The 27,002-nt window shown below is 33.0% G+C and overlaps 2 protein-coding genes and 2 pseudogenes across 2 annotated transcripts; all 4 read right to left on the bottom strand.

The window, feature by feature from the left end:
• Nucleotides 1-151: 151 nt before the first annotated feature.
• On the bottom strand, nucleotides 152-2,068 carry LOC114730632 (TMV resistance protein N-like; annotated as a pseudogene).
• An 8,866-nt stretch (nucleotides 2,069-10,934) lies between these two features.
• On the bottom strand, nucleotides 10,935-18,554 carry LOC114730631 (peroxisomal membrane protein 11D-like; annotated as a pseudogene).
• Nucleotides 18,555-22,712: 4,158 nt separating this feature from the next.
• Nucleotides 22,713-24,305, bottom strand: LOC114730641 (disease resistance-like protein DSC1). Its single transcript, XM_028917751.1, has one exon. It carries the CDS (start codon nucleotides 24,303-24,305, stop codon nucleotides 22,713-22,715), a length of 1,593 nt encoding a protein of 530 aa, XP_028773584.1.
• A 765-nt stretch (nucleotides 24,306-25,070) lies between these two features.
• LOC114730639 (TMV resistance protein N-like) lies at nucleotides 25,071-26,607 on the bottom strand. Its single transcript, XM_028917750.1, has 3 exons — nucleotides 26,123-26,607; nucleotides 25,171-25,948; nucleotides 25,071-25,091 (listed from the first exon to the last, which is right to left on the bottom strand). Exons 1-3 carry the CDS (start codon nucleotides 26,605-26,607, stop codon nucleotides 25,071-25,073), a joined length of 1,284 nt encoding a protein of 427 aa, XP_028773583.1.
• Between the last annotated feature and the right edge of the window lie 395 nt (nucleotides 26,608-27,002).

Raw genomic sequence — 27,002 nt, 5'->3', positions numbered from 1 at the left:
TCTCAATTTTAAATGCTTGATTTGAGACACATCAATATAATGCCTTCAATTTCATTAGCTTCCTGAACAAAAAAAAATAAAATTAATTTTTTTTTAAAATATCAAAATATTAAAAATAGAACAAATAAATTGATGTATCTTTCCCTTACCTTGTTACTTTTTAATACATCACATATTTCATCTACATCTTTTAATCAGCTACGCCTTTCAGGATGTATCATATATTCTGCATGGACTCTTTGCGTAGCTATTTCTCACATCAAATCATGTATTATGATATAGCTATAACAATTGGACATTATGAGAGCCTTATTGATAAGATTTTATATTGCACTAACTGATTTGAAACCACAAGCCTCTAGTACATAAGCAATTTCATCTTTTGGTTTTCCCAAGGAAAAAAAATGCAATGTCTAAACTATTTCCTTGTCCATAGGATCCAATCCATCACAACTCACCTTCAATATATCTTGAATTTGCTGATGGGGATGCTTTTGGAGTTTGCTAAGCTCACTTTCCCAGTATTCTTTATCTCTAGAATGAAAATGGGAACCCAAAACTTCTAAAACTAAAGGAATGCCTTTAGCCAAGGCCACTATCAAATTTGATAGCTGTTCATATTCCTTGATGGGATGATTTTGATTGAAGGCATGGATACTGAAAAGTTCAAGTGATTCTTCCAAACTTAATTTATTGACTTCATGTATGCATTTTTCATGAATCCCTCCACTTCTAAGAACATGCTTGTCTCTACTTGTTGCAATGACCCTGCTGCCTTGTCCTAAGTAAAGTTGTTGTCCTGCCAGATCCTTTAGTTGCTTTGGATTATCCACATCATCAAGTACAATTAAGACTTTTTTTTGTTTCAGCCTTCTCATCACGTGATTCATATTTATGTGATCTTTTTGATCTAATAGCTCAGAAAGAAGTTTTTGAAGCAAAGAATTCAAACCACCAATCTTTGTTGATTCTTCTCTCACGTTTTCTAAGAAACAATGACTTTCAAATTTAGACAAGAATTTGTCAAATATGGCACGAGCAAGAGTTGTTTTCCCTATCCCTCCTGGGCCCCAAATTCCAAGGATTCGACCTTATGGCAACTCAATTTCCATTAATGATTCAACACTAATGAAATTTTGATGAAATCCAACAAGCTGAGATCTTGGCACAATTGGACTCTTATCTTCCAATTTTTTTAAGACGCCTTCAACTATTGCATTGATGAGTTCAGATTCATTTCTGGCATATAAAAATCAAATAAAATTATGCTAGTAATGCATTATAGAAGTAATTAATGCTAGACGTAATTTTTATATGACGTTACTATATTTAAATTGTTTTGAACAAACTGAGAAAAAGCTTAAGAAATTAAGAATAATAAAAATAAACTTACTGAAAATTTGATGAATGGTAGCCAGATAAGTCCGCGGTTTTTGTCAAGACAGATCTCCAAATTTCCAAATTACCCACTTTATCCTTGGACTTCTGTTCATGATGAGTAAATGCATCCTCATAAGTGCATTTTTGATGCCTAACATCTGAAGGATCTACATGATAGAAAATGGTATCACAATCTGTTGCTTAGCTTCCTTACATTCCATGATTTTGACAAGCTCTTCTAAGCACCACTTTGAAGAAGCATAATCTTTTGAGAATATAACCAATGCAATCATGGATCCTTCTATTGCTTCTACAAGTGCCCATGATATTTCTTCTCCTCTTTCAAGCCTATCATCGACATAAATATCTATGTTCTTTTGATGCAACTCTTTTTTCAAATGGCTGAGAAAACCAGATCTAACGTCTGATCCTCTAAAACTGATGAAAACTTCATACTTTCGACATGGAGCTTCGGGAGAACAAGCATAAGCAAAAGCAGCCATTGCTTGGAGACAAAAAAAAAAAAACTATGTTTTGTAAGCTGTTGATTATTTGTTAGAAAGAACAAAAGAATAGCGTTTAGGTTGCTAGAGAATGAGGAAGAAAGGCCATATTAATACCTGGTCGGAGATGCTAAATCAAATCTGAGGTTGAAGAGTTGAAGTTGATTTGGTGAGTTGGCTTACCCTGGGAATTCAATCGGCACACCAGAAAAAATAAGTCCGTCAGTATTGAGTGCATTTAAGATTTTAACAGTCAAAGTAGGCCGAAATTTCCGCGAAATAGTGAGAACTTTGGTCAGCAGTTCTTTTTGACTCCAAGTCAACAACGCTTTTTTTTTTTCCTTTAAAACTTTGAAATTTCCAGGAAGCAAGGAATGTTCTTCCGGTATGATTTTCTTGCCTTATTTTGTTTCGGATTTATAGCATGCAGAAACTTCTAAGGAAGTTAGTTTTTTTCCCCTGTTTAAAGTACAACTTTTATCAATATGCCAGAATTTAAGAATTTTTTTTAATATTTAAAATTTTAATGTGAATATTTCTTTTAATACATGCTGTTAATGTTATAGAACTGCAAAAAAATTCTGAAAATAATAATAATCATATTAATACCTTCGTGGGAGTGTCCAAAATCAAATCTTAGCTTAGGTTGAAATTATAATTTGGCGATGTGTTTGGTATTCACATCGTGTGGGTGAACATTTGTGGCTTAAAATTTTGTAAGCATAAATTTCTTGGAAATATGAAGTTCAGCCATTGACTCTTCTTGAATTCAAGTAAAAAACACAACATTATTTTTTGGGTTTTTATTGTCTAAATTAGTCAAAAATTTTCAGGAAGTCGATGTCAAAGGAAAAATACTTCCTTTTTGTATCTGGTTTAAATTAATTAAAAATTTCCCGTACCAAGTAAAAAGAAAAAAAGTTAGTAAAAAAAATGTGTGTAAAAAGTGCCTTTTGTAAGAAACACCGCAATTAATTAAAAAAAATTATGTACTTTTTTTTGAGCAAAAAAAAATCATGTACTTTATAAGACAAAACTCCTATTATGTTATATTAGAAAGTTTCAGGAAGCCAGGATCGTTCTTCTGGTATGATTTTTATTTCCTTGTTTTGTTTCTGATTTTATTTTAAATTTTTGGGTTTAAAGTGCGTAGAAATTTCAATGTTCCTTCGTTTACGAGTGGGACAGATATCTCCAAAAGTTTGTCCCAGTTTTTATCTGGTTTAAATTAATTAAAAATTTGCTGTTCCAAGTGGGAAAAAAACAGTGAGTAGAAATTAATTAAAAATTTCAGGAAGTCTATGTCCAACGAAAAAAAGCTTCTTTTCTTTATCTGGTTTAAATTAATTAAAATTTCCTGTACCAAGCCAAAAAAAAAAAACAGTGAGTAGAAATTTCCCCGATGTAATGAAATTCTGTCTTTATTAACTCTTTTTGACCTATGAAAAAACATACTTTTTACTTTCTTTCTTTTTTTTTGGTTTAAGGTCTTTCACGAAGCTGCTGTGGAAATTGCTTAGTGAAAACACTTTTTTTTTCCCTTCAATAAAGAAAAATACTTTTTGACTCCAAGTCTAAAATATTTTATTTTGGTTTTACTTTAAAAATTTTTATTTATCTTCAAGAATTCTTTACTGTTATCCAATACCTTAATTATGTTTATCAAAAATTTTTTAAAGACAATAAACACATATAAAAACATTTTATTTTTAGAAAATATACTTATTTATGGGGGACAGTGAATGAATGAGAGAGAAAGTGAATAGAAAAAATGTGAAAAATAATTAATGTGGTAATAGTAACATATAATTAATGAGGAACAAGATATAAAAAATTGGTTAAAATTTCAAACACACTTTAATAATGTATCTTATAAATAGGATCAAGATTCAAGACACCCTAAAAGTTGTATCTTATAAATAGAATGAGACGGAGAAGTTAATAAATGTTGAGAATATTATTATATCTCACAATTCAATAACTAAGTTTTTTGGCCTAAACTTCCACCAAATAATAATGGAAAATTTTCGAGTCCCCAACGCCTTCTTTTTAATATTGTTTAAAGAATAAGAATTTTCGACGAAGCCATGAAAGTTCTTTTTTTTAAGAATTTTCGTTTGAAGTACGCAGAAATTTTTTAAAATGACTGCACAATCACATGCTTTCTTACCCATTCATTTTCTACAACGGTTCGTGCATATTAATACAATGCAAATAATTAAAATGATTACTTTGATATAATCAACACATTTTCTAATAAATAATTAATTTAAATTAATTATTTGTCTCCTATTTTTGAAATCAGAAAAATTAATTAATAAGTACGGAAAATCAGTAATAAAATTCTTGACAAAGGAGTGAAGTTTCTATCTGATTTACGGGATTGTCTGTGTTCTTCTTCTTCTTCTTTTTTTTAACCTTTTATTTACGTGGAAATATTTTATGTAGTAGCTTTGTTAATATAAAGAATCTAATTAAAATTCTAAAAGTATAAAAATAAAAAATATTGTGCGTGTTGTTATTTTTTAAAATAATTGAAATATTAAATGCTCGTAAGTGGAAGATGGCAAGTTCAATCTACTATAAAAAGGTGCATGTGCATGTGATGATTTATAACATTTTTTATTTGCATCTATATTTTTTCCTTTTCATTTACATCAAAACTTTATATCCGATAATTTTTAGAGAAAAATTAATTTATAATTCCCTAAAATTTCCAACTAACCTTTTCCCTTGTTTCATAATCCACCTTTTCTTTGTATCGTAAAATTACTTAATTAAGAAATTAATCCAACACCCGAAAAAAAAAAATCAAATATTAGCTTGATAAGACTAAAGCTAATTTGGCGGACTTCGTTTATGTTGATTTGTCGAGTATTCCCACTCTGTTGGTAGATATCTCTAGTTTAAAATGCGCATAAATTCTCACGAAATAATAAAAAAGTTTGGTCATCAAACTCTTTTTGACTACACGTTAAAAGCGCTTTCTTTTTTTTGAGTTTTTTAATTATCTAAAGTAATCAAAAGTTTGCACCAATGGACTTTATTCACATTGGGTCGGTTTTCTAATTTTCGTTAAAATCCTTTGTCTAAAATCTTAAAAATATTTCGATGGCAAAAATAAAAAATAAAATCCTTCAAATACAAACTTTTATTTTCTTCTTGTCATTGTTGTTTCTGATTGTACGTAATCAAGAAATTTTGTACATATGCAAAAAAAGGAAAAAGAAAAAGAAACGGTAAGCAGAAATTTCAACAAAACAATGAAAATATATCTTAATTACAGTCTTACATGAACAGGATATTATTGAAAGCAGGATTTTTTACGAAGATGCAGTGAAGAGTATTGGATAATAAGATAATGACAGAAAAAGTGAGTAAAAACACACAAAAAAGTACTCCTCCGGTCCTAATTATAAGACCCAATTGACTTATTTGAAGAGATTAAGGAAGTAAGTTAAGTTGGTTATTTATAATAAATAAGTGTTGTCATTCCTAAAATATCCTTGCTAATTAAGTATATTGGCTAAAACTATCATTATTAGAAGGATTATCTTGGAAAAAAATGCATAAATATAAGAGACAAAATGGATTGGGGTCTTATAATTAGGACCAAATAAAAAGTCATGGGGTCTTATAATAAGGACCGGAGAAGTATATAAGAAGTAATTACTAATTAATATAGCAATGTAACTTATAAATATTAAGATTAAAATAGGAAAAATGAAAAATACTCATTGAAATTGAAAAAGACAAAAAGATCATCCAAATAAGTAAAATGACCAGATGGGCATGAGATATGGATTTGGGATTCGTAAGTGGTGGAATGACTAAAATGCCCCTGAAGTAAAAAGAAACAAGTAGACGAGGGTTTTTACATACTGACATATTGACTAAAGCAGGTTGCAAAACTTGTTATGCAAGTAGTCATTTTCATTTTGCAAGTTGTTTTCGTTACATGTTTAGTAAAATTATGTGCAAAAGGATTAAAAAGGTTGCAGATAACTAAGTTATAAATCTCCGGACACAAACGGTAAATTTCATTATGTAAGGATTCATTCCTATTACTTTCTTGTAAAATTGTCTGCAAATGGCTTAAAACAAGTTGCAAAACTTATTACATAAATAGTCACTTTCATTTCGCAAGTTACTATTCCTATTACATATTTAGTAAAATTTTCATTGCAAATAAACAAGCTGTTTAGTAAATTGTGTGCAAATAGTTTAGAAATAATTGCAAATAAAGAGGCTGCAAAACACACATAATGGAAATTGTTATATCCATTTCAAAAGTTATGAATCACTTCACAAATGTTGTCAAAAGCTACCTTTATTTTATGATGCCCAAAGGTAAACATAATTAGTACATGTTATCAATAACTGTGCAACAATAATGATTCAATATGTTTTTGTAAACAAATTTCATCTACAATTGTAAGTCAAATATCATAATAATAGTTGGACAATGCATTTGTCTGTGCAAATGCTATACTTCAAGTTCTTTCCCAACACAAGAAATTCTTTTTGAAACAACATGCATGTACCCATTCTTTACTTTTTTACTTGGCTCTCTTTTTAATACTGTTTTTCCTTCCTGCAAAAAACACAATCTCAGTCATTCACTGTACTATATTTCTTTTACAACAATCTAGTCATTATCAAAAGAAATGTAGTTAATTCTATTAAGAAGTATAGTAAATTCTATAACCCACTCACCTTAATTTGCTTCACAACAATATATTCATTAACATAACAAATCTGGTAAGCTCCATTACCAAATAAATTCAATTCCAGTAACAAGTAAACTTTCTTGGCTTTATAGAAAAATATCAACACAAATATAGTCATTCACATTCCAAGCGTTGTCATTTCACTACAAACCAACCAAGACTATTTACTACTTAAATAACAAAATGTACTGCTCAGGTATTAAAATTATTACTTGTTCTTGAATTATGAGAACATAGCAAAAAATATAGACTAACAAGATAACAGACTTTAAGAACAAATTTAATTAGAAGATAGCAAAAAGTTAACCAATATAAATGGACCCCATTATAAAGACAAGAAGTCTTAGGAAAATCCTATAGAATTAGAAGATTGGTTTCTCTGTTTATTACATTAAAAACAATAAAAAAATTGAAAGTAATAAATTTCAAAGACGCATCAATGCATGAGCTTAGTGTGAACAACATTTAGGAAAAATGGGAACAAAGTTACCCCTTTTGATGTTGATGGTTCAATGGTTGAAGCTTCTCACAGATGCTATGCACATTTCTCACTAAAACTATCCTCAATGGTGGCAATGCAAGTGGATGACGTCAGAGAACAGCAGTTTTATGGTTTGGGTGAGTCCATGACTTAGGATAACGAGGGCTTCACAATTTGGGTGAGTAGGAAAGTTAGGAGATCGACAGCTTCCTAATTTCGGTGAGACAGCAACTTTGGCAATTTTGGCATTTTGGAGGAGATGAGTTTGGACGAGTGAGAAATTTTGGAGAACTAGGGCAATGAACACTTTTTCTTTTCAAACCCTTTAAAGGGCATTTTAGTCTTTCTATCAAAATTTGAGCATGCAAAATTCATACTTCATGCCCGTTTGGTCAGTTTATTGATTTGGATGATCTTTTTGTCTTTTTCAATTTTAGTAAGTATTTTCTAGTCATTTTTCCATTAAAATATTTTTAAAAAAATTAAAATATTGGATATATTTTAAGTGCATGTATCCTATAAATTGGATTACGCCGCCATCTTATTGATAGAATAGGAGAGAGGTTTTAATAAACACTGAGAATATTTATTCTGACATAGTTTTTCTGGTATTAATTGAAGTAGTTTTTACAATTACGTTCAACATCTTAAAGTCTTTTTATACTTTATCCAGCACTCTTTAACATATTTTTTCTAGCTTGGTACATCTAATACTTTACAGTATTTTATGCTGTAATTTTATCCTGAGAGTATCAGTTCTTTTAGGAATAATTTTGCCTATTTTTCTATGACTAATTTTAATATCATGATTAGCGGCTTAAAAAATCTGTTAAGTAAATATGTATCAAGTATCTTAAAATCTTTTTTTATTTCTTAAGATGTTGGAATTTCATAGTGACGGTGAATCACAAAATACTTTAAAACAAGTCTCGAAGCTTGAAAGCTTGACGTCAATCTTGAAGCTTGAAGACCCTCGAGTTCAGTTCAACCGAAAAGCAGCTAACTTCAAATTAAAACATGGCCAAACAAAATTGAAGAGATAGTAAAAGAAAATAGCATGATGGAAACAACCCATAGTAGAAAGCTCTAAGTGGTATAAGCAAGCAACTCACCAGGCTATCACCAATTTCAAATCAGGTCGCAATAAGCGAAGCATTCCTTGGCTTTGAAACTTTTTCACGAATCCTTGAAGTTCAATGAACACTTGGGTTTGCTTTTGTGCAGATTGTAAATTGCAGTTGACTTTGTTTTCAATTTGTTTAGTACTATATCTCATGTCCTTAATGCAAGAGTTAAATCCCTAATTTACAAAAATTAAGAAAATTAATTAAGTTGGTTAGTTGTAATAAATAAGTGTTGTCTTCTATAAACTATCGTCGTTGTTAATTATGTGCATTAGATCAGAGCTACATTTTGATGAAAACCCTTTAATATGTGTAATCATTTTAGGAATTACGTAGGAACAAATGGATAAATGTTAGAGGCAAAGAAAATTGGGATTTTATATTCATGACCAAATTAAATCTCTAACTAAGTCTTATATTAAGAACTAAAAATTGTATTAGAAAAACAGGGGCAATCTGATTTTTGAGTACAATCAAACACACAAGTTCGAATTTGTTAACATGAAGATGCTCAAGAGGACTGCTCAAATTTGAATATAATATTTGGATTTGAATTTGTTTACCAGTAAAAGTTGTTTAAGGAGAATGCGTTCATTTAAATGTAAAATCCAAATTCAAATTTGTGAAGCCTCAAAACTAATGAGAGGAAGGGATATGATTACCAAACTTTAAGTCGATATAACTTTATCAATTTAAATTTAAAAATTGGGGAAATAGGCTATCATTAGAAAACTTTGAGTCTACTTTCTAATGTACTAACACATGTTTAAAAACTCTGCGCATTTTGAAAGATATTATCAAAACAGTGAGCAAAAGTCAAAATCTCTGTAATTCAATCATATCGCTCAAAATATAAAGACTTTTAGAGCCTTCCAATAATATGTCATTCACCCAATTTAAATTTAAATTGAAAAAGGTATGTTCACTGAAAATTAGTCTTTAAATTAATTTTGTATGTGTTCATTCAAGTTTGTAAGTTTCTTTGTTCAATTGTAGGGATGAAGAGAGACACTACTTGAAATTTTCTAAACATATTTGAATGTAGTAAGTCTTGTCGTCTCGTGTATCAAGTTCTAATTTGGTTAACCTTGCAGAATGGTGCCTCCAATATTCGAATTTTATAATAAATTTGAATTCCCTTACCTTAGGTACTTTCTTCTCTCAACCTGCCTACTCATGCGTCCCTTAATTCAAATGTGATTTGATAATCAAACTTCAGAGATTTCTCTAATTTCATTAATTTTTATTTTATTTTAATTATTTTTAATGATTCTTTGTTAATGATGTTTGTATTCATACTCCTCCGGTCCTTAATATGTGACTTAATTATTGAGTTGATTTTGGTTCTAAATATAAGACCTATTTATCATATTTATCAATTTTTCCTAAATTACTACTATGGATACTCCCTCAACTATAATCAAGTAGAACAGGAGAGAGAATATTAACGAAAATAATTATAATGTTTTAGAAAAAACATGCCATATTTCTTATAATTAACCAACGTGCCTAATTTTTTTAATTTAATCAAATTAATTAAATAGGTCTTATATTAAGAACCAAAAAGTATTTATTATCAGCATCTTCCATTCGCATGAGCTTCGGTGTGTCTTGCAGTTGCATTTGGTTCTTTATTGGTGACTTGCGCTGTATACGCCATGAGGCTTTGCTTTTTCTAAGATCTCGTAGTGACGTGTCTCGATGGTTCCAAATAATCCTTCATTTTTAGAAGGTTTTTGATCGACGAAACTTCCTTATTGGTATGATCAAAAACCTAGGCTACTGATTTGGTTGCTTCTGTAGCAACTTTTTCTTAACTCCTACTGGAAGCTCTTCTTGGGGAATTGCTTTTCGGTTCATATATTTTGAACGGGGACTACACCAGTTCCTCTCTTCAACAAATTGGTCAAGCTTGCTCAAGGAAGGCAAGAGTTTGCAAAGAGCTTCATTGCATGTGGACCTTTCGCATTTTAGTGATTTGTTGTTAGGTTTTTCCTTGGCAGTTTGTGTTGATGGATTTCTGTCTTTGTTGTGATGGGTCGGCCTGATTATTTAGGTAAGTTGGGCTTTGCTCAAATTTTCTAGATATAATGAGCCAACCTTTTAATATATTCATTGTTTTTTCAAACAAATTGACTTTTAATTTAAGAAAAAAATTATTTTTAAGTTAGAGCATGAATTTAATTAATAAATCTTCATTAAGGGTAATATGGCCATTTGACTAAGTTTTTACTTATTTTACTATTTTTTTAACAAAGCATACCAAACGTGCGCGAGCAAAATTTTTCCCTCCATTTCTATTCCCTTCCTTTTCTTTTTCATCATAATTAATTCTTCTCACGTAAAGGGCTCTAAACCCTCCAAACCCAAAAAAAGCTTGACACCCTTTAAAAAAGTTGAAAACTCCTTTGAGAAATTGAAAAGGAAGAACCTACAAAAATTAGATTTAATCAAAAAATTAGTCTCTTCTAACGTGACGAATCAAAATTTAAACTCCCATTACTTGTTATTTTTTGGGTGTGGGTTAGGTTGCAACGTGACGAACCAAAATTTAAACTCCCATTGCTTGTCATTTTTTGGGTGTGGGCTAGGTTCTTAATATACTAGTATGCTGCACGGAGTAAAGAATTTACCTGAACGCCATAAATTTATATTTGTACTTGACTGATTTGTACTACTTGAAATCTCAATCGGCACAATTATTGGTACTACTTGAAATGACACCTCAGTAGCCAGCTCAATGCTCATCGCACAGATCCAAAAACATTAACTTACAAACTTATATAATTACTTTACAACTATAGAGCATCATAAGATTGAGTCTGTCTCTTCATCTTCACTCTATCTTGGACTTGTTTTTGGCGGGAAGCAACTGTATCGCACAAACCAAAACTGAGCAAATTAATAAAACGAGCATTGCAAAGACCCTCAAATGGCGTAGGAGGAAGATATTTCTTTAGAAATTGAGTTCAATTTGCTGAGTGAATCACCATTGGCAACGTTGAAAACCCATAAATATGACCTCAGCATCAACAAAATTGAAAGTAAACTAAACCTTTGGCACAAGACATTGATGGATTCCTAATCTTTTTGGAGTCAAAGAATTAATTCCTAAAGACTAAACTGATGGAACATGCATCTTGTAGGGACTCAAAGGCTAGCTAACTCCATTTGCTTCCTAAATATTGTTAATACAATTCCGTTCATCTCCAGAGAAAAATTATCAAGAGCTTGCCTTATTTGTTAGTGGAAGTGGATATAAAAGAAGTTGGAAAATGAAACAGAGAAACCAGCTCTCAAAAAAATCAGGGTGCTCAAAATATAAGAGACGCAGAAGGTCAATCATAGGGATAATAGCAGGCACCTGATAGCAAGATATTAGGGAAGTGACAAATCCAAAGGCACCGGTCACACGGGGAGTAACTTTCGTGGGTGCCAATTGAAGCATTGATAAGCGCAAGAGTCCTCTCATTCGACATTTTCAGTTTCGCACAGTATTGCTCATTCTGCACTCATGGGGAATGGGGTTAAATGAAATGTAGTTTTAGAACAGAGGAAAGCACTGATACCGTCCCAAACAAGATTTTTTTTTTTTTTGGGGGCGGATGAAGGACCCATACATCATATTTATTACTGTTCTTGAGTTCCTTCTCTAACTTCTTCATTGATGCAGAGAGTCTCCCAAGCTCCCCAAGCTGATAGAAGTTAGAAAACACCATAAAGATGTTAATAGAGGAAAGAGAAAGGAGCCTTTCCTGGTATGTACACATTAAAAGTATTGGGACTAGAAAGGGAAGCCACAAACCTCAACCAAGGTGCTACACACTGAGGAACCCATCCAACCAAAAAGCGATATTCGGCCGATTAGCTCAGTACGTTCTTTGTTCTGTAGTTGAACCAAAAAGGTTTACATGTATAACTTGATTACTCGGTGAAAGTTTCACATGAATAATTCAAGGAACAAAAAGGAAACACTTTGATTCCTACCTCGTAGATGCCTGATCTGCCAAGCCACACAAATTGATCGAGAAACAAGAAAGTTGACAGCAATGCATTTTTGGGCTGAAAATAGCATTAAACACTATATCAAGGTAAGAATGAGGAACAAAATAAGAGGGTGATGAAAAGTTGGAATAACTCTGATGAAGCTTGTACCCTTCCCAACAAAATTAAGGGAAGAGGAGTTCCGCATGGAGCTGGACTTATCAAAGCATGCAGATCGTTGAGAAACTGCATATCAAAATATCAATTAGTTTGCAACTTCTTTTCTATGTTAGGAATTCTTCTGAGTATAAGAAGAAATAAATAGCTTGCAAAATAATTTTGAAACTGTCCATTACAATTTACTTTCCAATTCTGTTACTGCAGAAACAAAGAATAACATTCACATCAGTAGAAATATTTCTCCATTTACATAAGTCAAGACTTGGCCCGAAAGAAAAAGGAATTAAGAGAATGCAGGTACGTCAAAAGATTTAGGGTGTGTTTGGATGACTTCAAACCGTGGTTTGGAAAAGTGATTCTGGAGAATAGATTCTGTGGAGAATAGATTCTGAGAAAAAGTGATTCTGAGAAGTGAGAGTGTTTGGATAGTTATTACCAGAAGTGCTTTTTACATGTGGAAATGACCAAAAAGGGTATAAGTTAATATGATAATTATATAAGGGATAGATTTTATGATTTATTTTGATTTGAAGAAATAAAATTGTTAATGAAATAATTTTTACTAACATAATTAATAATATATAAGATAATATAATTAATACATAATTAATATGTCTACATATATTTATAAAACATAATATTAAATATGTTTATAGAAAAATGATTTTTTTTATAACAGAAAAATATTAATTTTGTTTAAAGATTGTAAACGTGAAATCCCATAACATTTTTTCACAACTACTTTTTGTAATAACATACTACATGTATAATAACCTCTGATGTTTAATACAATTAATTAATTAATTGTCACCACACATATATATTCATAAAATATAAGAGTGAAAAATATTTTTAGAGAAGATGAATTATTTTGTTGCAAACAGAAAGTCATGTATTTTTCATGAAGATTATAAACATAAAATGGGATGATATTGTTTGATAAAATAGAATAAACACGTCTTAAAATAATTTATTAATTATTCAAGTAAGTAATAATTAGCTTGAGAATATAAGGCATAATATTAATAAGAGAAATATAAATAAAGAAGTGTCATAATCATTAAGATGATGCATCGATACAAAGCATTTGTAATAGGTTTTGTTTTTAACTACATATTACAATCTATGATAAAAGGAAATAAATAAGACATGACTACTATCCTCGTATTGAATTAACAAGTTCGTCTCTTATGCTGTCACGAATCTGAGCCATGTAAGATGAAGATTGAATTGATGAATGTATACGTGAAAATCTAACCCCATCATCATCATCTTCTGCATAAGTACCTTCTTCTTCCAACTGAACGAATCCAGGATCAGTAATAGATGTCGTTCTAATAAAATTATGTATAGCCATCGTTGCACAAACGATTTTAACTTGTGTTTCAAAATCATAAGATGGCATGTTTTGTAAGATTGCGAACTTTTTTTTCCAAACTCTGAAAGTTCTTTCAATTATACTCCTTAAACTTGAATGGAAATAATTAAAGATCTCATTGTCATTTTCAAACCCAGATGTCCTCCGAAAATCAGGCAAATGGTAACGCTCCCGTCTGTATGGGCCGAGATATCCATTCGGTGTTGGGTATCCAGCATCCACCAAATAATATTTTTCTATATAAAAAATGAAATTATTGTAAATTATGTTTCTATTGTTAAGCTAAATATAAAAAAAATATAGGAAATAAAAAAATACCTTTAGGTGGATGGGGAAAGTTCATTGAAGGAGTTGTGAGGGCATGATCAAATATCCGAGCATCATGTGCGCTACCTTCCCATCCGGCCAAGACAAAAGTAAAACACATGTCCCAATCACAAACCGCCATGACATTTTGTGACACTGTTCCTTTCCTAGAGATAAATTTAGTTTGATCTGTTGCACTGACAACGCAGGAAACATGTGTGCCATCAATTGCTCCAATAGCATGTTTAAAAAAAGGCCAGTATTTACCAAACCGAATTTTTGTATGAACATGCCGGAATGTTGGATCTTTTGGTTTGATATTAGACATGGCAAGTCTACAGCATGCCATTAGGACATTATGAAAATGTCTGCTAATTGTCTCCCCTGAATGTTGAAATCTTTCTTGCTGCATTCTGCTACTAAGTGCATGCCCAACGGTATGTAAAAACATTGCAACTGATTCATGTATCCCTATATTTTTAGTTTCTTTTAGACCATGTTGTTGCAATTGTTCCACCAGACTTAAGAACACATCCCGTTCCATCCTAAACATGTTATAACAACGACTGGAGTTGCCATCTAAAACATCCCTTACCCATATGCAGCCTGTATAAGCACTTGTATGCCGAGGCTCCTTACACAAGTTCAAAATAGCGTATGCACCAACCAATGCTGCAACTTTGTTAACCCTTTTTTTCCGTCCCTTAGCATGCTCTTCCACATGTTTAATTTCATCATCCATATTCGTTTTATCCTGTGCACATACACATAAAGTTTAGAATTCCTACGTAGAAATTACGAAACATTTATAAAAGTTACAGAGTTGTCTGATTTATATAACAATCCACTGGTCACATAAAACATACACATATGGAACTGTCTAATATAATAAACAAGTCATAAATCCCTAGTAAAATGCTCTAAAATGGGTAGAAGTTGTTCCTTCTGATCCTTCAGAGCTGCATACATTTCTCGTGCATCCGGCCGTTCCATAAGGAGTTGTGTGCACCGTCTAAAGAAATCAGGATCACTGACAACTTCAGGAACTGTTTTCAGGTGAGACAGGACTCCCCTAATTGAAATGTCATAAGCACGCGCTTCTTCTTCCAACCTTCTAGCTTCTGCTCGTGAAATGACCTCATTTCCACGCTCGGCCTCAGAAATATTTGTTTCAGCAATCTTGCTAATTGCATCCGCTATTTTCATAGAGGGAGATGTGCATTTCTTCTTGACTTCACTCTTCCTTCTGACCCCCAGTGAGCTACTAGGTCGACTCCTACCTCTGCTTGTACACCCACCACTGGTATCCTGCCTCAATTCAGTGTTGCCTCCACTACCTCCACTATTATCATTGAAGTTCACTGTGTTAAATTCCCCACTTATACCAGTTGGTGCACCTAAAATTTCATCACTATCTCCGGACCCTTCTTCCAAATCTTCATTCGGTGTTCCTTCACTTGGAAGTGTCATGGAAGAAGGTGCCCATGCTTGTGGTCCAGTTGCAGCCACACTCCCAAACAGTTGAGTTAATTGATCCTTAAATTGAAGTCCTCTTTCTCTAAATTTTTCGTAGTTTGGAACTTCCTGCACATTATATATCAATAATATCATAAAATATTCAAAAAAACAGTAAATATGCACAAAACATTAACAGGCAGAGAAAATGTAAGATCAAAAGGTTCAATAATTACCCTTATTTTCCTCTCCCACCAATCATCAGTTGCACTGACAGTATTCCTTTCAGTATCCCATCCCAATCCTGTCTCGCGAAGCAGCCTATCACATGTCTGCCACTCTTTTCACAGGGAATCATATTTGTTCTTAAATTGCTGTTTTTCGTACACTCTCCCAGTTTTGGCAGTAAACTTATCACGAAGAATATCCCAAGCTTTCTTTGTTAAGCTTGTACCTCTTCTTTCTCCTTGTTGCACAAGTTCAATGCACAGATCAATAAACACTTTTGTGGTTCTTACATCCCAGGAAGCTTTCACCGTATCCTTACCCATTATGCTATAGCACAATTACACCTCTTCAGTCATCACAAGTTAATCAACCCAAAATTATATGAAGTAACAAAAATCATATTATCTACTGTAATAAGTGAAAAAGTTGACCACATCTTCAAATCTCAATTCCTTCATCCTACCAAACCAAGCGCGATAAAAATTAACAAACACAAGAAATTTCTAATTTTACATGGCTGGAAAATATACACCTCCCTCCTATTTCAAATTTCATTATCTGTTTTTGCTTCAAAATACTAACTTTTAAAACATCAAAACTAACTAAATTATTATATATACTTTTTATTTTTCTTAACTTTTGTTGAAAGACGATTGGATGAGAAAATAATAAGAAAAACCATATTTGAACATTCATGTACCATAAATCATATTGTACTTAACCTTTGAAATAACTATGTATTACCAATGTATTTAAAAAAATTCGTTCATGTACATAATTAATACAAATGTTCATGATGAACGTACTAATATTATAAAGCACATAATTGTTTTTAAAAAATTAACATATTGTAGCAGCTTTTCATAATATTTGTTTAAAATTATATTCTTATCAGATTTGTCAACCGAAAGTACAAAAAAAACTAGCAGCATAAACTTCTGACCAAAATACAAATCACTTCCTTCAATATATACATGGATTTGAGTTATGATTCCATTTTTCCTCACTCTCAAAAGTTGGCCATAAGTCTATCAAAATCCTTAATACAACAGTACAGGACAACACATTTCCTATCTCGTTCCAAATCAGATCAACACATTTACATGATAATTAATTTAATTAAAGTACTATCTAAGGGGAAAAAAAATTCCCAATACATTGTTTGACTTCACAGGCTTCTTCTCCGGGAGGAAAATCTGGACAGAAAAAAAAAGCTCCCACGCCAGGCAACAAGAGGAAAAATAACTTGCATATATATCCAGTAGAATTCAATTGACAGCCTTTCTCGTCTATAAAAAAATATCACCACATACATCCCTGCCTCTAGAACCAGACATTGATGAGTCCAGCTTCGATCCGCAGGGAAATTTTCCAGGAAAATGTTTATCAAATATCAATTACCAGCATCTGATATGTTCCCCCTTCGTTTCATAAAATCAAACTACTATGAAACCAAAGCAAGCAATAATTATCTCATGCCTTCGAATAACATGCCGGTCAGTTTTGGAAAAACCTGGTTGAACAAATTGAACACTAAAATCATTCCAAAAATCAACATACCACGGTGTAAATATACTAGCCACGGTTCTAAACAAATTCAACACAGGAGAGCTACACGGCGAACAAGACGGACCGAACCTCTGGTTCCACACGGCGGTGCAAAAATCAGAGGAGGGACCGAACCACAACCACACGGTGAACAAATCAGAGGGACCGAACCACAAGTTCACATCGGTGCAAAAATCAGAGGAGGGACCGAACCACAACCACACGGTGAACAAATCAGAGGGACCGAACCAGAACCACACGGCGGTGCAAAATCAGAGGGACCGACCAGAACCAAACAATGAACAAAATTCAGAGGGACCGAACCAGAACACACGGCAAACAAAATTTGAACAACATGCCGGTTGCGAATGGGAAAAATGCATGACTGAACAAAAGCCGGAGAGAGCTAACCTGAGCTAACCAGATTCGAGCTAACCAGCGACCTGACCGGGCGAGCTGAAGAACGAAGCTTTCGAAATGGAGGATGGACGGATCGGACAACCCAACGCTTGATCTGGTTTTGGCGCGCCGAGAAACACACAACCAGCCCCTGTTTTCACCAGCCCAAGATGATCTCACCGGTGAAGAAACTCAGAGCACCGACGGCGAAGAAGCGAGCTGATGGTGACGAGAAGGCGAAGACGCGAGCCGGTGAACAGGCGACCCGATGGATGAGCCGGCCGAAGAGTCGAGCTGGGTGAGATTCGCGAATGGTTCCCAATTATCAGAGAAATCGGAGTCGGCCAGCGAGAGAAGGATGACTGTGTGTGGGTATTATTGGTATGACCGTTGCCCCCTTCCCGAATGGTTCCCAGAAGTGACTTTTTTTTTATTTTCGTAGAACCATGGTTTCAGCTGGACCACGGTTTGGGCTTCTGGACAGGGTGTTTGGATAGCATTTTATCCAAACCATGGTTTGGGCTTCCAAACCATGGTTTGGAGGTGCATCCAAACGCAGCCTTAATCCATTTATATAAATTACAAGGAGTAAATTATCCAAAGGAAAACAAAAACAGTGAATATATGAATAGCATAATTGTTCAAGATTAAAATGGATAATCTAACCCTGAATAGACGAAAAACTTTGCGAGCCAAAGTGGCTGATCTGTCGACATTCTGGGCAGTACCAGGTTGCCCATCACTAGGAAATTTTGAACCATGCTGTATTGCCCTGCAGATTTTGTCCCTGGCTTCAGCCTTGTTCAAGTATAAAACCAGAAGACCAAGTTCTGCTCTGGTTGCATCCACTGTACTCATCTTTTGTGCTTGTCAAAGCTGCAAAACAAAAGGCACAATTCTACTGTTAAATGAGGCCATCAGTCTTAGCTCAATAGAATTCTGATTCAATTGATAATATGCAAAAAGAATCATTTAAAGGAAAAGATGACTTGTACATCTATTGAACTCACATACAACAGTGTGCAACTTCACACGCATTGGAAAGAATAAGCACAAAGGTATTCTCACACATTATGGAAAAAAGCAATACAGTTTAGCAGAAGACAAAACCTCGGCTCATGTCACGCAAGCATGCAATTCATTTACACCGGCAAGTAAATGATAATCATGGTACGAAGTGTGATTCAATTAAGTCGATATGTTTAAACAAAAAAATTAAGTGGATATGCATATGTGTGTTTGACAATTTAGCCTTGCTGTAGCAATAAATTGTGGCCCATTAGTAACACTCGATTTCAAAAAAAAAATACACACTATTTAATAATCACTTTTTCAGCAGCTTTATTTCAATTTCTCCACTCAAATATAAAGACTCGTTGCATAACATAAAGAAAGGTTGAATCCAAACAATCAACCGCCTAGAATTGAAATTCACTCCAACAAAAAAGAACCAGTAAAAATCTCCACCTTGAGATCAAAATTTTTAAACTAACGACTAAAAGCTAAGGCATCAGCATCTATGTTTGTTTGACAAGTACTGACTAAGAACAAAAGTAGTCTAATAGGCTCTTCATTGAAGTCTTGAACAACTTTCGAATTCTCCTCTAAAAGCTTATAATGTATCTGCTGGGGCATCAGGAAAAAGGACCGTTCGTTAATCAGGATTAAATTCGTATGATTTCTTACAAAGAAAAATGAAAGAAATAAATGATTGAGGAGAAGCCAAAATATGAACAGACCCAAGATATGTTTCGCAGATGACTCAAGCTGCAATTGCATATTATGATTGTTTTTATGGCAAAAACAACTGTTTGGATATGACTGAAATTGCAAAGAAATAAATTTTATATCGTCAAAACTCAAAACAGTAAGCCGTATTCAATAGCACATATTTTTTACCTGAATTCAATAACACATATTGAAAGAAAGTATGTGAATCACAAGCTTAAAATCACCAATTTTCCCAGTCCTTCCTTCAAAGTTCGGAGCTACCATGCATCACAAAATAAACAATTTACAAAACAGAATATCAAAAATATGACAAATAACCAAAATGATAAATTTCAGCAGTTCATTCATGAATTCTCAATCCTGTGCCATACTAAGACGAGCACCCCCAATCAGACCCAAAATCCAAAGCTTCAAATCCAATAATCTTCTTGCACCACAAACAAAAAACTCAACAAAAACAAAACTATGAAGAGCCTATGCATCATATTTATTACTGTTCTTGAGTTCCTTCTCTAACTTCTTCATTAATGCAGAGAGCCTCCCAAGCTCCGCCCCCCCCCCCAAGCATTAAGTCTGTCAAGGTTTGAAACATTGTTTTGCTTAGCGACAATAATTCCTAAACATTTTAAGCATAAATCTATGATTGGAAAAAACTCTAAATATTAGTAAAATACGTAATATTGAATAAATTAATTATTATTTTCGTACATCAATATAAAATTAAAATGAATAGCAAAACAAGATATAAATAATGTAATTTATTGAAAAAATTGAAAATTACACAGTCTGGAAGCAGGCATCACAAGGGGCTATGTTGGCCGTTTAAGTGAGGAGTAATAAAAAGTGAACATTTATCATGCGAAGGAACTTCAAAAACAGAACATTTTCAATCTTTTAATTATAACTTAGCCACATTTGTTGGGGTAATGACGCAAATATTGAGTGTGTCAAAGGGCAAAACAATATATTACTGACAATAATTCCTAAACTTTTTTTTAAGCTCAGATCCATAGTTAAAAACACTCTAAATATTATTAAAATAACAAATATTTTTGCTCTATATGGCATGTTTTGAATTAATTCATCTTTAAAAAGCATCAAAATGAAAATAAAATGAATGGCAAGCCACAATATAAATAATACAATTTATTAAAAAAATGAAAATTACACGGGTTTGAGAGCTGGCATCACAAGAATGGAAAGCGAACACATCGCCGGGAAAAAGGCTTAAATATATTAATCTTAGATTAGGTTGGAAATCTGACAAATAAAAGTTCCAAAGTTGTCTACAAGGAGATGCTTCATAATAGGGTAGCATGATGATCATGAATCAACATAATTTAAACATTACTCTCGCAAAACTCATTTTTGATATCTGGATCTAGTAATGTTTCTTATCGAAACTGTGATATTTTAGGATTAAAATGCAATTTTAATAACAAAGTTTATCCTAAAGAACACTGGATACCATAAAGTTTACTTGGATGTAGAATTGATACACATGAAGTTGTCAAAAGAGGACATTTAACACGAACACTAAACCATTAACATCCGTTAGTTTACCATTAGACGGGCTCATAAAGTCAATTTTAAATTTCATTTTTAACAACAAAGTTAATATCAAGGGATATTGGGCACCATAAAGTTTACTTAGGTGTAAAAATATATATAAACTTTCTAAAATGAGAAAAACAACAAAATTATTCAACTCCGATAAACGTCTATTAATTTTAATTCTTTTTGGTCTTATCAAATGTCATATTTTCTCTTCATCAATTTTTATTTCCAAGTTGATCCATCTTTCTCTCATCATAGTTAGCACACACTCTCTCTGTTATGTCATTTTCTCAGCCTCCAAGCCTTTTATAGGTATTTACACAAAACGATGTCTTTCCCTTCTAAGATATGAGGTTCATTGCTTGCATCCAAGTACTACCTCTTGTCCTTATGCTCTGGTTAGATAGAAAGAAAAGTTGAGAAGAAAGAAAATGAGAGGAGAGAAAATAGAGAGAAGAAAAAACTAAAGGAAAGTTGTCATCATCCTTCTTGCTTGGATGGATGAGAGAAAATAAAGAAGAGAGAAAATTAGTAAATATCTAAATGACTAAAATATCCTTATCAAAATATATCATATTTAAAATTAAATTAAATTAAACTAAATATTGTAATATAAAAATTATACTGACATTAGCATTATCAAATAATTTAAAATCAAGTTATTTGATTTATAGATTTTTTCATATTATTATGTTTTAAAACCAAATTATTTAATAAAAACATTGTTTTAAATATAATAAAAGAAGATAAATATAGAGAGGAAGAGAGAGGAGGGATAATCTTGAAAATCTTGTTTCCCATTCCAAATCTCTCCATATATGGAGAGAAAATAAGGCATGGGACCCATCTTATTTTCTCTTTCACTTTTCCTTCTTCCCATATTTTCTTCCCTATCCAAGCAAGGGAAAACTTATTTCTCTCCATGTTTTTCTTTCTAGTTTTCTTGTCTCCCCAATTTTCTCTCAATCAAAGCAAGGAATTGATATAGGACGTAATAGACTAATTTGAGGAGATTAAAAAAAATTAAATAAATTATTTTAAAGTGTTATATTTATCATTTTTCCAATTTAATTGGTTTGGCTTATAAACTAATATATAATCTAATAATATATATAAATATTTTTGAGAGATCATATACCATATGCTATTTTTAAGTAATTGTTTTACTTCAATTTTTTTTTCCAAATTAGTTCATTATACTAAGGAGAAGAGGAAGTAAGAATAAATAAAGAGAAAATGTGATATTTCATAGGATCTAAAAGAATAAAGTTAACTGATGTTTTTGAGAGTTGAAAAATTTTGTTATTTTCTCCCTTTTCAGAAAGTTTATGTATATTTTTAAGCCCAAATAAATTTCATGTTGCTTAGTGCCCCTTGATATAAATTTCGTTGTTAAAAATATAACTTAAAACTGACTTCATGAAGCCCTCTAATGGTAAACTAATGGACGTTAATGGCATAATGTCAAATGTCCCATTTTAACAACTTCATATATATTTTTGCACAAAAATAAATTTTATGGTGCCCAATACCTCTTAATGTAAATTTTTTTATTAAAATTACACCTTAACTCTATATTTTATGTCATTCTTAATCTTTATTTTATGAGGGATATTCATCTAATTTAACCAGTTTTGATCTAGAGAAGAGAAAATCAGGATCTTTATGTAGATGATAGGTGTATATGTTGATTGAGAATTTTCCTTCAGCAAATGTCCTTAAATCCTACTAATAAATGTTCACCAGCATTAAACTATACCTGTCAGAATTTATATTTAACTTGAGCTGCAAAGGGTCCTCTTGTTTCTTCTTGCGCATAAATTTGAGTTGCAGTGGGTGACAGATGAAGTTATCATGAGATTTGTTGGATTTAGTAGTAGCCAACCCCAACTGCAATGCCAGTCCCAGGGGAGCAGGTTGAGAGATCCAAGAATTGTTGAGCCGCTTTGTGGGAGGGACTCCATCTTCAACACCTATATCAGCAACCCTCTTTCTTTTTTGACCCGACCCAGGCTCTGACTCCGAGTCATATATTACGTGTACTCCACATGCTTCAAGAGGGACTTTGTGGTTGCAATACATCTTTCCATGATCCCGCCATTCCAGAAAGAATTCACATGAAATCTTAACATCATCACCTGTTCTAGTACCAAATGGGAACCCCTTCCTGGGCCATATAAATACATGGTCTGAATCCAATTCATAAAGACGTTGATTATTATAAGGTGAGGACTTGGTCACAATATCATCACAAGTGATATAACAGGTGACGAGAGGGCGCTGTCCCAGTGATCTGAGATGACGATGAGGAGCAACACAACAAAACAATATGCCAATTGCTCGTTCAAGATTGCAAGTGAATTGGATAGTATTGGAAGCCTCTGTCATGAATTGGATAGTATTGGAAGCCTCTGTCATTTGTTTATATTTCATCCACTTTGGAACTCTGTTTCCTGGGTAACGAGCTAAATCAAGGTAATTAAATGCAGTCCCACAAGCTGAAGTCAGTGAGAAATGAGTTGATTCCTCAATAAAGCCAAGCGAACACTCATCCAACTTTACACAGTTTTTGAATTGAAACCAACACGGACTGAAAACTAGAGAGTCAGAGGATACAGTCTCCAATAAAGTGCAATCATTGGCATCTAATGCTTTAAGCATGGGAGGAAGTCCAAGTATCGACTTAAGCCTTTTGCAGCCAAATAGGTAAATGCCTGTCAAGCTTGAAAGATGGCTGACGCAAGGTGGCAATGTCTCTACACCACTACGTTGCAATGATAAATTTTGTAACCTTGTTAAGCACTTGATATTGCCAGGGATTTCCGACAAGTAACTCCATCCGTCCAAACATAGTATTTCTAAATTACGCCAAGCATAAAAAAGGGAGCGCAGCTCCTCTGTGTGAATTTCCTGCTTGAATTCAAGAACCTGAAACTCCGTAAGATTTGTCAAGCAACACAGCTCCTTTATTGGAAGACTCCTCAATCTTTCACCGTGAAGAATTAAAAGACTTCTAAGCTTTGTGAAACGTCCGATTGGCAAATCCAATATTTCAAGTCTAGTTTCTCGAAGATATATGGTTTCCAATTTATTTGATGACAAACAAAATTTCTTGAGGCCACATCCGCTAGCTTGGAGATCGGAGAGGGATTCTAAATGAGTCTCACTTTCAAGACTCTCTAATTCATGGCAATGATCTACATCCAATTTAACAAGAGTGTGGAGAGATAAAATGGATGGATGAACACTCCTCAAACTTGAACAATCACAGAGATCTACGTTTTCAAGCTTATGTGCCATAGAAAAATCAGGCAATTCCATCAATTTGTGGCATAGACACAAATTTATCGTCCTTAGATTCACAAGATCCTGTATTTACAATGAAAACGAAAAAAAAATTACCCCAAAGGCCCTAATAGATTAAATTTGACTGAACCTATATAAAATTTAGATTAGTATATATATAAGTACCTGCACTCCATCCCAAAGCTTTGTAACATTACTTCGATTTATTCGTAGTTCAACAAGGTTTTCAGGACAAAAGTCCAATGGCAAAGACTCCAATGGATAACAATCCCAATGAAAAATCCTTAATTTATTAGGAAAAGAGTCAAGACCAAAAGGAAGCTCTATACATGTCGTGGTTGTAGACCATTGCGTGTTAAAAACTTTGAGGATTCTCAATTTTTTCATCTTCGAGAAGGCGTTTGCTCCTAGATGTAAATATTTGATTCGAGACACATCCAGTGAAATGCCTTCAATTTCATTGGTTTCCTAAACAAAAAATAAAATAAAATAAAATAAACATTAAGCCTTTTAGAAAAAATATAAAAAAAATAAAAAATAGAAGCAATAAATGGAAGTATCTTTCCCTTACCTTGTTATTTTTTAACACATCACATATTTCATCTGCATCATTTAATCGACTACGGAATTCAGGATGTTTCATACATTCCTCACGAACTATTTGCTCAGCCATTCCTCGTATCAAATCATGCATTATAATATGGTCAACCTCACCTAACTTCACGAGAGCTTTATCTATAAGATTTTGTATTCCACTAACTGCTCTGAAACCACAAGCCTCTAGTTGAGGAATAACTTCACCTTTTTGTTCTCCCACGAAAAAGAATGCAATGTCTAATAATATTTGCTTGTCCATATTATCTAACCCATCATAACTCACCTTCAATATATTTTGAATATCCTGATGGGGATACTTTTGGAGTTTGCTAAGCTCACTTTTCCAATATGCTTCATCCCTAGAATGAAAATGGGAACCCAGAACTTCTAAAGCTAAAGGAATGCCTCCAACCAAGGCAGCTGTCAAATTTGATAGCTCTTCATATCCTTGAATAGGATGATTTTGATTGAAGGCATGCATACTGAAAAGTTCAAGTGATTCTTTTCTACTCAATTCTCTGACTTCATGTATATATTTTTCATGAATCCCTCCACTTCTAAGAACATGCTTGTCTCTACTTGTTACAATGACTCTGCTTCCCTGTCCCAAGTGAAGTTGTTGTCCAGCCAAATCTTTTAGTTGCTTTGGATTGTCTACATCATCAATTACAATTAGCACTTTTTTTTGTTTCAACCTTCTCATTGTGTGATTCATATTTATGTAATCTTTTTGATCTAATAGCTTGGAAAGAAGTTTTTGACGCAAAGAGCTTAACCCAATCTTTGTTGATTCTTCTCTCACATTTTCTAAGAAACAGTGACTTTCAAATTTAGACAAGAAGTTGTCAAATATAGCAGAAGCAAGGGTTGTTTTGCCTATCCCTCCTGGGCCCCAAATTCCGAGAACTCGAACTTCTGGTGACTCAATTTTCATTAATGATTCAACATTAGTGAAATTTTGATGAAATCCAATGAGCTGAGATCTTGGCACAATTTGAGTGTTAACTTCTAATTTTTTAAAGACATCTTCAACTATTGCATTGATGAGTTCAGATTCATCTCTAGCATGTAAAAAACAAATAAAATTATTATAGGTACTCATTATAAAAATAAGTCCACAGACATAATTAGACATAACTTCATTGTATTTCAAGTTATTTTTTGGGGGCAAACTAAGAAAAAGCTTAAAAAATTAAGACTCTATAAGATGATGTATTAAATGACAAAAAACTTACTGAAAATTTGATGAATGATAACCGGATAAGTGAGCAGTTTCTTTCAAAACAGATCTCCAATTTTCCAAATTGTCCATGTTGTCCGGGAACCTTTGCTCATGATGAGTAAATGCTTCTGCATAAGTGTGTGTTTGATGCCTGACATGTGATGGATCCACACGGTAAAATATTGGTATCACAATCTGTTGATTAGCTTTTTTACATTCCACGATTTTCACTAGCTCTTCCAAGCACCACTCTGAAGAAGCATAATTGTCGGAGAATATAACCAAAGCAATCATGGATCCTTCTATTGCATTCACAAGTACTGACCATATTTCTTCTCCTCTCTCGAGCCTATCATCAACATAGACATCTACGTTCTTTTGACGCAATGCCCTTTTCAAATGGCTGAGAAAATCAGATCTGATGTCTGGTCCTCTAAAGCTGATAAAAACATCATGTTTGCCACAAGGAACTTGGGAAGAAGAAGCAGAAGATGCCATTGCTGGAAGGATAAAAAGCAAAGTTTCGTGAGTTGTTTATTATTTCTAATAAAGAACAAACAGAATAGCGCCTAAGGAAGAAAAATCATACTGATTAATCCCTTGGTGAGTGCGTCTAAACTCTAAAATAAAATCTTACCTTGGAAAGGTTTGAAGTCGATTAATTTGGTTAGTTCACTTGTCTTGGGAATTCGATCGGCAGAACAGAAAAATGAGTATGTGAGCATTGAGCCATCGTTTGCATTTAAGAGGCAAGGGCCAACTCAGCTCCCGGTGGAAATTTCCGCGAAATAATGAAAACTTGTGTCAGTAGCCCTTTTTGACTCCAAGTCAACAGTTTTGAGATTTTTTTTATTTAAAGTATGTAGAAATGTTGACAGAATCTCAAGCCTTTA

Source organism: Neltuma alba, unplaced genomic scaffold (assembly GCF_004799145.2).
Source record: "Neltuma alba isolate B1F8T4 unplaced genomic scaffold, ASM479914v2 tig00012749_pilon, whole genome shotgun sequence".
Classification (NCBI taxonomy): Eukaryota; Viridiplantae; Streptophyta; class Magnoliopsida; order Fabales; family Fabaceae; genus Neltuma; species Neltuma alba.
The sequence above is the reverse complement of the archived record's forward strand: the minus strand, read 5'-3'. Positions and strand labels throughout refer to the sequence as shown.

Excerpts from the sequence above, each read along its gene's own strand:
- LOC114730639 (XM_028917750.1), bottom strand. The coding sequence starts at position 26,607 with ATGGCATCTTCTGCTTCTTCTTCCCAAGTTCCTTGTGGCAAACATGAT. Across the intron at positions 25,949-26,122 it reads TATCATTCATCAAATTTTCA|AGATGAATCTGAACTCATCA; the intron begins GTAAGTTTTTTG and ends TTTACATGCTAG. Across the intron at positions 25,092-25,170 it reads ATATTCAAAATATATTGAAG|GTGAAGTTATTCCTCAACTA; the intron begins GTGAGTTATGAT and ends GAGAACAAAAAG.
- LOC114730641 (XM_028917751.1), bottom strand. The coding sequence starts at position 24,305 with ATGGAATTGCCTGATTTTTCTATGGCACATAAGCTTGAAAACGTAGAT.